General features: G+C 44.3%; 1 protein-coding gene across 2 annotated transcripts in view; it reads left to right on the plus strand.

The window, feature by feature from the left end:
* Positions 1–16,662, plus strand: part of lmo4a (LIM domain only 4a) — a 36,477-nt gene that overhangs the window by 3,052 nt on the left and 16,763 nt on the right. Inside the window, exons 1-2 of one of the 2 annotated variants that reach the window (XM_084324195.1) lie at positions 328–386; positions 11,618–11,869. In XM_084324195.1, coding sequence (XP_084180321.1) covers positions 361–386; positions 11,618–11,869 — 278 coding nt within the window. In that variant the 5' untranslated portion in view covers positions 328–360. Of the gene's footprint in view, positions 1–327; positions 387–11,617; positions 11,870–16,662 lie in introns of those variants that run through there. The other variant, XM_084324196.1, reaches the window with a different exon arrangement.

The following is a 16,662-nucleotide window of genomic DNA, read 5'->3' on the forward strand; positions in this document are numbered from 1 at the left end:
CCTGATTATTATACTCCTCAAATATTGTCTTTCATAAATAACCCACTTATGTAATATTTTTACAACGTTGGGTAATAACCAACCCAACAGGGGATGCTGCATAGTTGTGCCCCGTCATCTTCTCAATGGCGAGATCTGCAGATGGCGCTGCGACGTGGCCATAACATGTAAGCCAATGAAAACGATGGGGCGGGGTTTTGTGCTTAAACTACGTTGGGAATCGTTAGGACTTGCTTCCCACCGACAACAACGCCGGGTGACAGAACAAATATTTAGTTCCGCCTGGCTATTTTATTTTCGTTCCGCCTGCAACCTAGGGAGTATAAAAATACATTCGGGACATAGCATGGAGATATCAAAATGGTCACATCAAAGAATCGCAATACGTAAGTTAATTGATTGATTTTTTGTCCCACCCCTGCTAACAAGGCATCTAATCATTAATTTAACAGCAGCTTCATGTCCCTGAGGGTTGAACAGTCTGCCATGTATTCCCCTCAACATGTCACGATCTGTTTGGGCTCCAGGGAGTCAAACTGGTTCTACAGGCAAATTACCAGTGTCCCAGAGAGAGAGCCAGAGGGGTTGGCCTTGTTGACATATCGTACTTGAGAGGAAATGTTTGCATACCATATAGTTACTCTTCCTCGCTCTTGAAAGAGGGGAAAAAAACAACAACACTGTTGCTCACAGTCATGCCATGATACTGATGATAACCACAGGCCAAAGAGACAGGAGAGGAGACAGGGGGAGAGAGAGAGAGAGAGAGAGAGAGAGAGAGAGAGAGAGAGAGAGAGAGAGGAGAGAGAGAGAGAGAGAGAGAGAGAGAGAGAGAGAGAGAGAGAGAGAGAGAGAGAGAGAGAGAGAGAGAGAGAGAGAGAAAGAGAGAGAGAAAGAGAGAGAGAGAGGGAGAGAGAGATAGAGAGAGAGAGAGAGAGAGAGAGAGAGAGAGAGAGAGAGAGAGAGAGAGAGAGAGAGAGAGAGAGAGAGAGGAGAGAGAGAAAGAGAGAGAGAGAGATAGAGACACGCACAGATAGACAGAGAGAGACAGAGAGGGAGAGAGAGACAGACAGACAGAAAGAGGGGAGAGAGAGACACACACAGATAGACAGAGAGACAGACAGAGGGAGAGAGAGACACACACAGATAGACAGAGAGACAGACAGAGGGAGAGAGAGACACACACAGATAGACAGAGAGACAGACAGAGAGGGAGAGACAGATAGACAGAGAGAGAGAGAGGAAGTGACAGATTGAGAGAGGGAGAGACAGATAGAGAGAGGGAGAGACAAGGTGGCCTCTGTCTGTCAGAGAGAGGGAGAGACAGACGGAAAGAGGGAAAGACAGACAGAGAAAGGGAGAGACAGATGGAGAAAGGGAGAGACAGACAGAGACAGGGAGAGACAGACAGAGAGAGGGAGAGTGCCAGGTCACATTGGCGCCGGAGTTCCCAGATTCAAGCAGAAATTCCTCTCACTTTATTTCACAAGGTGGAGGCTCTTGTATTTCGGGGTTTAGGCCTAGTATAGTAATTGATTTCACGCTGGTAATGTGCTGGCCCGAGGAATCTGGCGCAGAAGACAGGAACGGATGGAAAGACCAGTGAGTGCAAAGAGAGAGAGAGAGAGAGAGAGAGAGAGAGAGAGAGAGAGAGAGAGAGAGAGAGAGAGAGAGAGGGAGAGAGACATGTAAGGCGTCCTTGTGTTCTCACTAAATGCACAAGACAAGCTATGTATTCATGGTACATAATGGCCTCATTGCACTAATGGCATAATAGTTTATAGCTGGATTCTACGATGACAGTTAGCCCTACTTAGGCGTCTTTATGTCCTTGTTCCTATGTGTGCTCCGTTTTCTCCAGCATTGTTGTGTTTACACTCATTAGTTCTTTTTGCGTCTAGGGCTAGGCAAACATGCAGCAAGATATGACATTGGAATTGGATAATAAAATTTCACTCGGGAAGATATTGGGACTCAAGATTATTGCACTTAAAATGACGTGCATAGGAAAAGCATTGCTCTGGATCCAAGGTCTATTTGAATATCATCCGTGTCTTTGCCAAATGCCAAGTCGCCCCCTTAACCATGGCCAGCTGGTATCTGAACAACTCTGTTAAAGGCCTGGATTGTGTCCTGGGAATGTGCCCCCCCCCCCCCCCCCACACTACCAGAGTGACCAAGTCACATTGCCTTCCTGTGGCACCACCATCCGCTGAGACCCCATATCCCCCAAACCCCTCCCCGCTCAGAGTGGTTCAGTCCATGACCTTTAACCCCTGAACTCCCCACAGCATCTCTCGTCTGTTGCCTGTTTTTGACCTTGTTGTAAGAACAGAAGGAGGAAATGACACAGGGGTCCCTGAAATGGCAGGCCGAGCTCCCTTCCTCCTGGTCCACTCAATACGGTGTTTTGTTGATTTGAGAGAGAGCACGAGAGAGAGAGAGAGAGAGAGAGAGAGAGAGAGAGAGCACAAGAGAGAGAGAGAGAGAGAGAGAGAGAGAGTGAGAGAGAGAGAGAGAGAGAGAGAGAGAGAGAGAGAGAGAGAGAGAGAGAGAGAGAGAGAGAGAGAGAGATCTTTTCAGTTGGCTTTTCCTGGGTTTGGAAGTTGTTCAGTTGGGCCGGGAGAGACATGGTTTCACAGGAGGATGTAGAAACAATGGCCATCAATCAGAAAGAGGAGTGCATATTGACGTCCATTACCTTTTAAAGAGTAATTGAACTTTTTTTTGGTATAATTCAACCCTTTTATTTAACCAGGTATTTAGTCCATTGAGATCAAGAATCTCTTTCACAAGGGTGACCTAGCCAAGAAAACAACAACAACAGTGTAGCCGTGGCTCCATCCCCAACCGCCAAGTCCTTGACGAGCGGCTGAACGTCTCCGCTCACATCGCCAACCAGAACTACCAGAACCAGTAGTTCTTCCTGAGCAACGTCAGAAGGATCCGCCCCTTCCTGACAAAAGAAGCCACTTCAACTCCACATAACCCCACTTCTCAGGGAGCTGCACTGGCTTCCCATTGCCGCACAAATCTGCTTCTTGACCTGGCATACCGTGCAACAAGGAGAACGGCTCCCTCCTACCTCCGGTCAATGGTCTCTAATTACATACCCTCAAGACCCCTATGCTCTGGCCGCCTCAGAACCACTCCTATCCGAGCTCCTGGGTGGTGAAGCAGGCTATTCTCGGTCCTCGCTCCACAATAGTGGAAGTGGAACGAACTCCTCACCACAGTCAGGAACCCAGCCAATTTTCTGCCGTTGACTAAAAACACACCTCTTCAAACAATATCTGAAAAATAATTAGAACCTTCTTACTGTCTTTTTACTACTATGTATCCTACTACTATGCTACCATACTTATACTACTACTTATCATGCTAATGTTCTACCCAGTACTCTACATTGTACTCAGAGTGTAACACTCAAGCTTGTTACTATTTGACGAACAATGCCACTGACCCGCAGCTGCCAGAGAGGTACCTCTCTTGCTGACTTATTGTTCACAATTTGTAAGTCGCTTTGGATAAAAGCATCAGACTAAATATACAATGTAATAAGAATCCTCTATTATGACCCCCCGCCCCACCCCCATCATACCAAAATAAACACTTTTTCTTTCTTTGTTTAACGTCACAACTTCTTTCTTCATGTTGGAGGGAATATGACACAAGCTTCCTCCACAAGCAAAACAAACCCCAACGTGAGAGTGTGGTCATGAGGGTTAAGTATATATCCACATCTCTCAATGATGCTGGATGGCGTTAGCTGGCTCAGGAAAGTCCAAGGCTTTAGGCCTGCTTCGGTAGTCACTCCAAAGTGGTTTATGGCCACTAGTTGTCATTAAGAGCAACATGGATCGACAGATACTAATAATATACCTCCTGCGTTGGTGTTAAGATAATCCATTCACTCACTAGTTTCCTTAATTTTCCATGGTCTACAATAATCCATGCAACAGTTCTAACGTGACGCAGTTTAGCAGCCAGGCAGCGTAATAATGTCATCTGCTGGAATACAATGCACAGTACTAAATTGTTAGTGGGACTAAGCGTTATCTCCAGTGCTCCAATTTTGAATTTGATCTCATCATTACAGTTTAAACTTTTAATATTTCACCAGGTTCGAATGAAAGCCCTGGTGGTTGATATTTTCACACGGCTGCACACTCTTCCCCAATCAGTGATGTCACAGTACCTCTTTTTCTAGACATACTTTGATAGTACCATCGAATAGGTACTCTGACATCACCAATTGTGGTGAGGCAGAGTGTGCAGCATGGTGAAAATATCCTCCGGTCCTCCTCCACTGCCTCCCTCACTGTCCCGACATCCAAACTCAAAAACGTTGGTGATCGGGCCTTCTCTCGCACTGCACCCCGACTCTGGAACTCCCTCCCTCAGTCCATCAGAGACTCCCCTACACTCTCCACCTTCAAAGCTCGCCTCAAAACCCACCTGTTCTCCCTTGCCTTCACCCCCCCCCCACTCATAACCCCCCCCCCCTCCAACCTGATTGGTGTCTGTCTCCTGCCGCTCTGTCTTTTTGTGCTATCTCATGCTGTCTTCCCTGTTCCCCCCATGATCTCATGTTCCTTTTGTTTTTGTTTATTTGTTGTTTCTTTATTTTTGTTTCTTTGTTTTTGTTTCTTTGTTTTTACTTTGCTCCCGACTACTGTCAGTGACTTCGGGTCATTGAGAAGCGCTATATAAATTAAATGAATTATTATTATTATTATCAACCACTAGGGGCAGCAAAATGACATGTGTTTTCATAGTTACTCTTTAAAGGATAAGGCTGGTGTAATTATATTTCTTATTGTCAACATAGCCTATGAAAAGACCAAAACCTACAATAAACATCTACTAGTCTTCTATTTACTAGCCAACACCAGGTTATAGCTCATATCCAGAAGTCATAGAACTCCATTGTCCAAAAACAGTTAAAACAAGTCACAAAGCCGTCCTGTCAGATTCAGATTCATTGCAGTAAACAGGAGCATCATAGTTCTTCTTCTTCTTCTTCTTCTTCTTCTTCTTCTTCTTCTTCTTCTTCTTCTTCTTCTTCTTCTTCTTCTTCTTCTTCTTCTTCTTCTTCTTCTTCTTCTTCTTCTTCTTCTTCTTCTTCTTCTTCTTCTTCTTCTTCTTCTTCTTCTTCTTCTTCTTCTTCTGCTTCATGAAGTGACAGTGAACGCCTCAGAAATAGTTCCGGTTCAGGCAGACTCGATGTGATCGCGGTCACCTCATGAAGTCATTCCGTGAAAAAACTATGATTGCTCTTGTTCATTGCAATGAATTATACTGAACAAAACAAACAGTACAGCTCTGTGACTTGTTTTAACATGATACATTTATACTGACCAAGATCTATGACTTCTGGACATATTTTTGTAGGCAATATGTTAAATTTAAAAAAAAATACTTATCCTTTAACTGTGTCACATCCCTTATGAAAAGGTATCATAGTAGTTTGATGGTAATTTTAGTTTTACCATGGTACCAGCCATGGTGCAAGTTATGCATTATTACCATGGTACCACTTCTGTACTTAAATAATACCATAGTATAATCCAATAGAGGCCTTGCACTGTCTTCCAACATGGCTGCCTGTAACATAGCAACCATTGTTTTGGAATGGAATGGAAGAAACACCGGTTGCTATTTGCAAAACAACGATTTGCTCATACATTGATGTATGAGACATGTATCTACCAAAACATAATAATTTGGTGTACTATTACTGGATCTTGTAAACGAGTCATAGTAGAACAGTAATATTGTGCTTTTCCACTGCACAGAAATTAGGCATTTTCTTTTGAAAGTGGTTACCAATGGTTACAAGCAGCCATGGAAGAAAGATAACTACACAAACATTGGTAGTGGTGATGGTATTATCACAGTATTTCCATAATTTTTTGGTCACTACCATCATTGGAGTGACCACAAAATCCTGGTAATACCGTGATACCTTTTATTTATTTTTTAATAACATGATACTTTTTCATAAGGGATGGTCCATACTAGAGTTCAGAGTAAAAGTACTTTTATTGGTACGGAGGACTTCTCATTGGCACTATTCCCAGCAAACATTCGTCGGAAGGCAACATGAAGGCAACGTTGTGTCCCTGGCCAAAAACAAGACAGGCACGACGATACAAATTGCACACATAAAATGCATTAGGGATGAGTTAGAATATTCAAATTTTCCAATAGTCGTGCCAATCTCCACATTCGATTTTCATGTCAGAGTCGAAATTTTTTTTTTTTATATAATGGACATTTTTCTTTTTTCCTTTCCTTTTTCTTTTTTATAAAATAGTTTATTTTTTTTATTGAAGCAAACCATTCTTATTTAATTCATTTTTATATTTGGAGGCAGCCTAATTTTCATAGCCTAATTGATCTAAAAGATGCACATGCTACTGTTTCTGTTTGTTTATTAAAACCGGTTGATAGGCCAATGCAATGCTGTTATTATAGGCTACGATGGTGAATGGTGTCATTTTGATTTATTGTCGGTCAGCTGAGCCGATCAACGTTCTGAAGGATTATCTGAACTTTAGATTCTGAAGTGCCTATTTATGTGCAATACCCTTTGATTTGAAATAAACCCTAACCCCCTAACCCTAACCCTAACCCTAATTAAAAAAAATGTTAAAATCCTGAAAATCAATAAATATTCGATATGTAAGGTGAGGACTGAAGTTAATAATGATATTCATGAGGAAAAACAATACATGAAAAAGATATGTTTTTACTAGGGATGTTCGATATTGGCTTTTTTACCGATATCCGATATACCGATATTGTCCAACTTTTAATTTCCGATACCGATATCAACCGATACCGATATATGCAGGGTTTACCCCCCCAAAAACACAACATTATTCATACTTTTCACAATAAATAAAATAAGAATTTGTTCTTACTTGCTTGCCTGGGTAAATAAAGGTTAAATAAATGTAAAAAAAAAAGAAAGATATATATATATATTTTGAAAACCGATACAGATAATTTCCGATATTACATTTTTCATTATTTTCTTTTACTTTCTCTCCCCCCCCCTCCTTTTCCCGTTTTTCTCCCATCCCAATTAGGCGTTATGCCAATTCCCAATCCCCTACCTACCTGGTCGTTGCGTGCTCTGCCCCCTACCGTCGGTCTGGGAGGGCGGAGACTATCACATGCTTCCTCCGACACATGTGTAGCCAATCCCCACTTTTTTTCACCTGGCAGCACGGACTCTCACTGCGGGAGTGTAACGTGTGGAAGGATCACACTACCTCTCCCAGATCCTTCCCTTGCTGTGCAGGCGCCCCGACCGAACTGTAGGAGTCGCTGTTTTTACAACGACCAGGACCCACCCTCGCCGGCTTCCCACCCGCTGACACTGCCAATTGTGTCAGTATGGACGGTCGACCAAGCCGGACGCACCACAGCTGGATTCGATCCCACTGTCTCTGTGGTGGTAGACAGGCGCTTAGTCCGCTGCGCTACCTGGCCGCCCCCCCCCCCCGATATTACATTTGTATACCAATATCGGCCGATAATATCGGTAGGCAGATAATATCTGACATCCCTAGTTTTTACTGAGATCGCAGTTTTCGGCAAAGGGCTAAAGGTGTGATTTTTTTAAAGGTTGACTCAAGGGTTAAGAACAGGCTGAGTAGACTATTCGAAAATGATTTAGGTCAGTCATGCACATGACATCCCTAGTGGTAACGTCCTATCCTGTACAGTTCTGAACTAACTTGAACAGTAACATAGTAAGCGTGCACAGGCAAAGCTATGCCCAGTCATAAGGCTGTTACCTCCATTACATATCAACTGGTGAGTTAGCTGAATGGTAACAGTGAAAGCCAATTGTGTGGGAGACCAGGGTTCAAGTTCAGGGTAAGACCACACTTATTTCTTTTTAACTGATCATGGATCAAATAGATGAATTAATACCAGCAACACAAATATTACTACTAATATTGATAATATAGATGACATCATATGGACAAATGGTCTCTAGACATCACATTGACAGAATGTCACAGTAAGACATAATAAACACGTGTAGGACACGGCCAGGACGTCACAGTAAGACGTGATAAACACGTAGGACTATATTTATACCACGTCTGGGTTGTTGTAGGAAGACGTCCCAACTATGGATATACAATGTGAAATTGTTTGCTGGGTTTTATTACAGTACAGCAGAGACCGACAGTGCTTGTCTGTCAACTGCACTGAGCTACTGGATACCTGAATTTCCCCAAGGGGATGAATAAAGTATAGATCGATCTATCTATCTATCTATCTATCTATCTATCTATCTATCTATCTATCTATCTATCTATCGATCTATCGATCGATCGATCGATCGATCTATCTATCTATCTATCTATCTATCTATCTATCTATCTATCTATCTATCTATCTATCTATCTATCTATCTATCTATCTATCTATCTATCTATCTATCTATCTATCTATCTACAATGGAAGAGAGGGAGAGAGAAAGAGAGGTATGTAACCTGAATGGTGAACTAGATTGAAAACCCCAATGACCTCATGGCATGTTCCTCAGCCCTTGAAAGCACCCAGATGCCCGATGTTCAGGGCTGCTCAGGTTGGTTTGGTGTCCCTGTGTGAAGGTCTTCATGGGTCCAGTCTGGCCCTAGGCCTCCTCCCTCTGGAGCTCCTTCTCCTTGATTGGAGCCAGGTGTCCGGGTGCAGAGTGCGAGGGGGAGAGTGGGGGCAGCGAAACTTAACTGCGGAGGACCAGCTTGTGGCGAAGCTTGAAACGTCTTGTGGGAAGGGCAGTCGTAAAAAAGCCAAACATACCCTTGCCGAAATTAGATGCACTGGAGGACAAATTACGCTGCTGTTGTTCATTTGGAAAATGAAATCCGTCCCTGCAATTATTTAGTGTTGTTGTTGGCTATAATTATGAATCATGAAACCGGGTGAAAAGGGAGCAGCCGAGCTGACTCATTGCTGAGCTGCACTCACACGGGTATGGTTCTACTTAGTGTGATTCCAAAGCAATATTATCCCCAGCTGTGATTTCAAAGCAATATGATCCCCAGCTGTGCATGAAATCAGTTACATTTTGCAATGGGGAAAAAAAATAGGGGGGGTTCAGATACCCAGTCGATGCAGCCTGATCGGACGGCACACGTGGAACGTTGTTTCCACAAAGAGACGGTCAATTTGCTTATCGGTACAAGGAAAGGTAAACGCCAACTCTGCGATGCTACTATTTTGGTGACATTGTGACGTGTCGGGATGTCCTCCTGTCCCGTGACGCTCTGGGAAGCTTAGCAAAAGATGGCGAAGCAAACAGCTGAATCGAATTGAACTGCCCTTCTTGTAAACTGTAGGGCTGGTTTATCCTCGTCATAGTGGAGACTGAGGCCCACATTTATTCAAAGAACCAACACTTGACAGCATCAAAGAACCTCATCTGAGAACACATTATCATGTTACAATGAGAGCTTATTTGCAGTAAAGATCAAAGAGATCGTGGGGTTTTGGTTGTAGCCATGTTTGGTTGTTGGGCAGCAACTCACTGGTGTGTCAGTTGCCTCAAAGAAACATTTCATTTTTGTGGGGGGGGGGTATGGGTATGTGTGTGTTTGAGGGCGGGGGGAAGGCGGGGGGTATCCTCCCATACCCCCACAAGTAAACAGCCCCTAAGCTCTTTGCCAGGAGGTCCCAAAACCAACCGATTGGACGTGGTGCCAAGACCCACATTTAGGAATGCGAGGCCTCCTCCTTACTCCTGTGTTGCCGGACTTCCCAACCGCCCCATGTTCCCTCTGGGTGTCCAATACGGCGTTTACTCCGGATGAGCCGCGATAACTCGGAAGACTGAGGGGAAGATCTCATCTCGTTCCCTGTGAAGCTCAGGTTCCTGTGTTTTCCATGGACCCTTCCTATTAGAATCTGGTTGACATGGATGCAGTGGTTGTAGAGGCCCTGGTTAACGGTGGCCACAGACGGCTTGAAATGACTGTTTACAGCAACTCTCCATGTGTTGTGTTATTATGTTCCATGATGGACATGTATAATAAATACTTGATCTCAGAAGTAAAATTGGGTATAAAGTAGTGAATCAGCTTCTTTCTACAACATCAAATGGTCTTTAATTAAAGGTATCCGATGGGACTAGTTGATGAAATTGGTGCTATAGCGCACAGTAGGATGAAGGGGGTTCCTGAAAATTGTGTATCTTAAGCACGGGCATGCGGACGCAAACGCACGGGGGGTGTAAACGTACCATTGATTGTGATTGGTCTATATACGATCTTCCAGGAAATAGAACAAGCTAAATGCCTATCAATCAAAGGAGGTCGGATCCATCCTAGTAGTATAGATATAGTAACATTTTACATAGTAGATAGTAGTATAGACATAGTAGCAAATTACCTAATAGTAAAGTACAGTAAGAAGGTTCGTTTTTAATTTATTAGACAATAGCCTGCTTTGCTTTGATGAAGCCTTATTTCCAAACCAATGTCTGAGGTTTTCTTCCGTACACTGTTATCTATCCAGCAGCAGTGACAGGATAGGTTGTGTTTTCCCCAAGTGAAACGTTTCCCAGCAGTACTGATGCCCTTCCTAGTCCATTAATAACACACAAGAGTAAAAAACTCTTGCAAACTGGGCTCTAAACCCCCCCACAGCTAATTGATTAATAAAAGGCAATTCATTTCTGGTGCCCCCCTACCCATGACATCACAAACAGCAATCATTCTGAACAGCTTGTTTAGGCTTGTTAATCTGATGACTTCAAACCCTAGGGAAAAGGTAAGGACAAAATAACATAAACAGCCAAATCCATACAAAGACTAGTCAAAACCCAGTTTCTATAATATAATTCTCAAATTATTTATTATTAGTTATTTACAGGAAAATTGTAGACATCTGGTACCACAATGATATTCACAGATATGCATTTGGCATTTTATACTGTACCAAACTCCATACATTTGAAAAAAGATTCACGATTTAATTGACTAAATTAGATTAGATTAGATTCAAATATATTGTCATCGCATAGCACAAGTACAATACAATGAAAATAAGTTGGCATCTAACCAGAGTGCAAAGGTAACAGTAAAGTGCATTAACAATATAGAGTGTACACGATATATATAACAAGCTACTGGTAATAATATGCAAAACTGATTAATATAATTATGTACAGTGATACAGGTATAAATATACTATGGTGGTAAGTCATACTGGCCAGTGGTATAACTAGTAAGAGTGGGATGTATACAGATATAGATATAGGCTAGTATATACAGGTAAGTGAACAGGGATATATGCCGATATATCCAACAGATGATACATACATATACGGTATACACAGTATAATAGTATTCTTGTACATGGCTATCATACAACAACAACAGTCATGTATATATTAATTTGCAGAAGGGCTATAATGTGGGAACAGGTTTGTCAATTAAGTGGAAATTAATTAATCAACAAAACAATAGGACAGCACAACTCATCTCTCTCTCTCTCTTACTCTCTTATCAATCAATGTTTTTTCCAATTCTCCCCTCCTCCTCATCATCATGGCTCATTATCTGCCTCCCTCTTCCTCCTCCTCCAGGCCAGTGATGGTGAACAGCAGGGTGGAGGCGGCGGCCGTGGCGGTGGCGGGCGGAGGCGGTGGCGGGGGCGCGGGCAGGTCGTGTGCGGGCTGTGGCGGACGCATCACCGACCGCTTCCTCCTCTTCTCCATGGAGCGCTACTGGCACACGAGGTGCCTCAAGTGCTCCTGCTGCCACGCCCAGCTGGGGGAGTACAGCACCACCTGCTACAGCAAGGGAGGCATGATCCTCTGCAAGAACGACTACATCAGGTGAGGCAGAGGGAGGTCGGGGCCCCCCCCCTTCAGGGGAGGCAGGGCAGATGATGGATACAGTTGATCCCTGGGAACACAAAACGCAGGCAGCTGGAGGCACAGAGGCAGAGCATACTTTTTCTTTATTTTTAAAGGTCCAATCCATCATTTCTGTTTTATATACTGTATATACTGTTCTTGTGGGGAGTTTGACTTGTTGATGAAAAATGGGCTTTTTGGAATTTTCTTAATTAGGTCAAAATACAGACCTATTTCACTCTAATGTTTACAGACATTCCACGTGTAAACAAAATGTTTGCAGATATACAGTACAGTCAAATGTCAGGTTTAGCTGTGTCATTCTGTCAGATCTTATATCAAGGGCTCTGGTTGGGGGGTGTGAGAGAGCACACAGTGGACAGGAGATGATATGTGATGAATGACACAAGCCGGAGTTGAACCTGGCAAATAAGTGTCACGGACCACTGAAGCAACAAGTTGGCCCAGCAGAGCGTGCTTAAAGGGGAACGCCACCCAAATGAAAGGAACACGCCAATATTGTGGGACATGAGCTTACAGTCTTCTAAAGAGTCAGACAAGAAGTTAGATCCCAATTTCCTCTCTGTGCGTCCTGTAGAAAGCTAGCCTAGCTGTTGGCCAAAAACACCTCTCCCAGAGTTATAAGCTAGCTTGTGGTCCATATCCTCTTCCATTAATTTGTGCTAAGCTAGGCTAGCTTGCAGCCGGATAGCTTTCTACTAAACGCACAGAGAGGAAATTGGTATCTATCATCTTGTATGACTCTGAAGACGGTAAGCGCATCACCCATAATGTTGGCGTGTTCCTAAATTAAAGACTTGGTGGACCGACATGATGTTTGATTGAGTTTCTATACACCAATGAGCTATATTTTACAGTAGTGTTCACAGTTCTCAGTTGAGAGTGACTGCCGGCCTGTGTGACACCTGTGGGGAGGGCACAGCCGAACTGTGTTGGCACTCAAGCGTGACTGTGAAGACGGTGTGGAGTGTGATTGTGGGGCTGCCTGCACCAGGACGGACGGTGTGACTGTGATTGTGGGGCTGCTTGCACCAGGACAGTGTGACTGTGAGGCTGCCTGCACCAGGACGGTGTGACTGTGAGGCTGCTTGCACCAGGACAGTGTGACTGTGAGGCTGCCTGCACCAGGACGGTGTGACTGTGAGGCTGCCTGCACCAGGACAGTGTGACTGTGAGGCTGCCTGCACCAGGACGGTGTGACTGTGAGGCTGCCTGCACCAGGACGGTGTGACTGTGAGGCTGCCTGCACCAGGACGGTGTGACTGTGATTGTGGGGCTGCTTGCACCAGGACGGGTGGAGTGTGACTGTGCGGCTGCCTGCACCAGTCATTTGCATCTATTGGATCCTGCAGGGTGGTCCCAGTTGGAAGCCAAGGAGGGGCGGGGCTCGGCCTCTTGGCCAGGGACAGAGAAGATGGAAGAGGCGGGTTGGCGGTGAAGCAGTGCTGTGTTTGCCCCTGGATTCAGCCTGGCAGGGACACCTGGACAAGAGGACGACACTAAGCAGAGGGAACTCTGGCGGGAGAGGGAGCCGTGGGCTAGGGAGTGGAATTTCCTTGGCCGTGGCTGCGGCTTGAACGAGCCTGGGAAACAGGGGCCAGACTGTTGGGTGAAGTCTTCTCCAGGATACTCCTCATCATGGCGGGGCTGGAGATCCTCACAAGGGGGAGTGGCGCCTCTTCCAGAGGTTGGCCCTGAAAAGGGCCATTGGGTAAAGTCTTCTCTGGTGTCGTTCTCATCACGGCGACTAAGTAAAACGGTGCAGCAGGGCCTGATGTCTTCACCAGGCCCATGTCATTGATAGACGCATTGGTAAAACATCTTCAGCAGGTGCATCCATTGGCACACAGGACAGTCCAATAGGCAAAGCAAGAGACCGAACCAGAATCATATATAACTCCTGCCTGGTCCTGGGGTGCTTAATTTAAATTACTGACCCTGTGCTCCGAACCCGCCGGTTAAACACCTACATGCATGTGTTTCGCAGAGGGATACGTGAAGAACGAAGTTCCTAATTACATGATACCCCATTTATTAATATTTCTACGTGTGTAAAGATCCCCTCCAGATGCATTTTAAACAGTTAAAATGCTTAAAATAAATGTTCTGTATTGAATAACAATTTGTATCAATGTTACTTTTGAAAATGGCTTAGCAGCATCTCTAGACCTTTACCCTCATTGAGAATGCAAGGATCTATGAATATGCAAATTGGCAACAAGCACTCATTGCTATTTATCAGGAATTCCAACCCGGCAGCTTATATTCTTTCAAGACATGTCAATACCTACTCAGCTGTCTGTGTCTGCTGAAGCTAAAGGTGTCAAGTTACCACATGTTGGACCACGATAGGTTTGACCTATTAGTGACATCACAACTCAGATTTCAGGGTAGTACCGAGAAGCTCTCCCTCTCCAGGGGAAGAATGTGAAAAAAGCACTCTGGTGACAATCTGTATAGTTAAAGTCATGCCTCCAAGAGGAGTTAACCATAAAAAAACATGTTTTTGAGTGGAGGGATGTTTAAAGGTTGAAGGTTGATAAAACATGCCACAATTGACTAAAAACAATGACTCAGTCTAATCAGTAAACATTTTAATGAGAGTGTATACTTAAGTGTATATTTAAAAAGCTCTCTGTACAAATGTTGGTGTATTTTGCTTGATAAACAAGGCTCTTGGTGTGGAATATGGAAATAGGAGTCGTCCAAAATTCAGATATACTCCACACATTTCACATGTTTGGATGGTACTTTCAGACATAGTGAGGCGAGCGCGGAAAAGGAAAACGTGCCTTGCAATTATTAAAAACACATCTCGGAGAAGCAATTTGACAGTTTGGATAAGACTCCTGGTCGCTCCCGACTTGAGCCCGCGATGAAAGCAGGTGTTCATTTCCTTAAGTGCCTCTCAACGGACAGTCAGGCCCCCCACCCCTCCACCCCCGACCCCCACCCCCCTATGCCCTGGCGCATTCCGTGTCATTTATATGTGTGAGTGTGCACTTTATAGTCAGGCTACTTGACCCAGCGTGCCATTAATTTGGATTAGGCTTTTGTATGAATTATTAATTTTATGTGAAATGAGATGGAACGCCAGTGTCAGAACTCCTGGAGTCTCAAGTGTTCAACCGCAGGTGAGTCTCTCAAAGACAAACATCAAGCGAGCGTTGAGAGGGGTGGGGGGATGGGACGGGTGGGGGTGCTGGGAGGGGTGGGGGGATGGGAGGGGTGCGGGTGCTGATTCCCTCTGTGCTCTGAAATGACAAGGGGTGGGGGTTGGGTGGGGAGATGTAAGCAATACAGCATCAGCTCCACCTCTCCTTCTGTCGGGCCAGGTGTTGGTCTGCCTTACTGCGTATAATATATATATAATATATATATATATATATACACACGTGTGGAGCGGAGAGATTTCATTGCATCTAACCGGTGGGAATCAAACAGACACACACGTGCGGGGCGGAGAGGCGGGTTTTAGTGGAGTTGTTGTTGTCAAGTGGTGAGCAGCTGTGTTTCTTTAGTGGCACGGTTTGTCATCTTTAGCATGTGAATGTTAAGCACATATGCTAAATGTATCAATAGTTCTGTGTTCACCTTGCAAATCAGCAGTGAAGATCTGTGTCGTGTCAGGGTTACCTCAGTTACCATGACGACCCCAGACAAAGTTTTATACACTGTTGGAAAGAGGAAAATGCTTTGTATTAAATACCTTTTATTATTGATCTACTCCTAGTACCAGCTATATTCTCATGTCTCTATCTACTCCTAGTACCCGGGGCGACAGTGGCTCAGGAGGTAGAGCAGTCGTCTGGTAATCCGGAGGTTCCCTGTTCTATTCCTGCTCCTCCCGGCCAGCGTGTCGAAGTGTCCTTGAGCAAGACACTTAACCCCTAATTGCTCCCGATGAGCAGATTAGCACCTTGCATGGTTGCCTCCGCCATCGGGTAAAATGGGTTAGTGAGGAACAAATTGTAAAGTGCTTTGGATAAAAGCGCTATATAAATGCAGTCCATTTACCAAGTCAGCTATATTCTGTTGAATAACAAGTCTCTATTTACTCCTATTACCAAGTCAACTATATTCTGTTGAATAACAAGTCTCTATCTACCCCTAGTACCAAGTCAACTATATTCTGTTGAATAACAAGTCTCTATCTACCCCTAGTACCAAGTCAGCTAGGGAGAGCATGTGAGCTCTAAAAAGACGTCTCCAAACCCTCTCTTAATGTCTCTGGTGAAACGATAGGGAGAGCATGTGAGCTCTAAAAGACGTCTCCACATCCTCTCTTAATGACTAATCTCCCGATGCTTCGTCAGACAAGCACAGACAGCTCTCGAAAGTGAAGGGGAGAGTAGAGGAATTTAAGCCCCCCTCCCCCGGTGTACACATAAAAACACCAGGTGTAGGGATGAATGAAAGCTGTGTGTGTGTGTGTGTGTGTGTGTGTGTGTGTGTGTGTGTGTGTGTGTGTGTGTAGGTGTGTGTGTGTCTGCAGGTAAGGCGTGGCAGGACCTAGGAGAGAAAAGGAGTGGGGTGGGGAAGGAGGCGGTAGCTCAGACAACTTAAAGGAGATGTATTATGGAAAATGGGTTTTGCTTTAGTCTAGTCTTTTGTATGGAGTTGGGAGTGTGAAACGTTACGTATTTTTAAATTAATTTCCTGGAACGTCGTAAACACATCTCTGCCATCACTAGTATTCACAAATACACTTTGGTCTTTAATAGTAGATAATTATGTTTTTCTTATTTTTT

Source organism: Notolepis coatsorum (assembly GCF_963971535.1).
Source record: "Notolepis coatsorum genome assembly, chromosome: 11".
NCBI lineage: Eukaryota > Metazoa > Chordata > Actinopteri > Aulopiformes > Paralepididae > Notolepis > Notolepis coatsorum.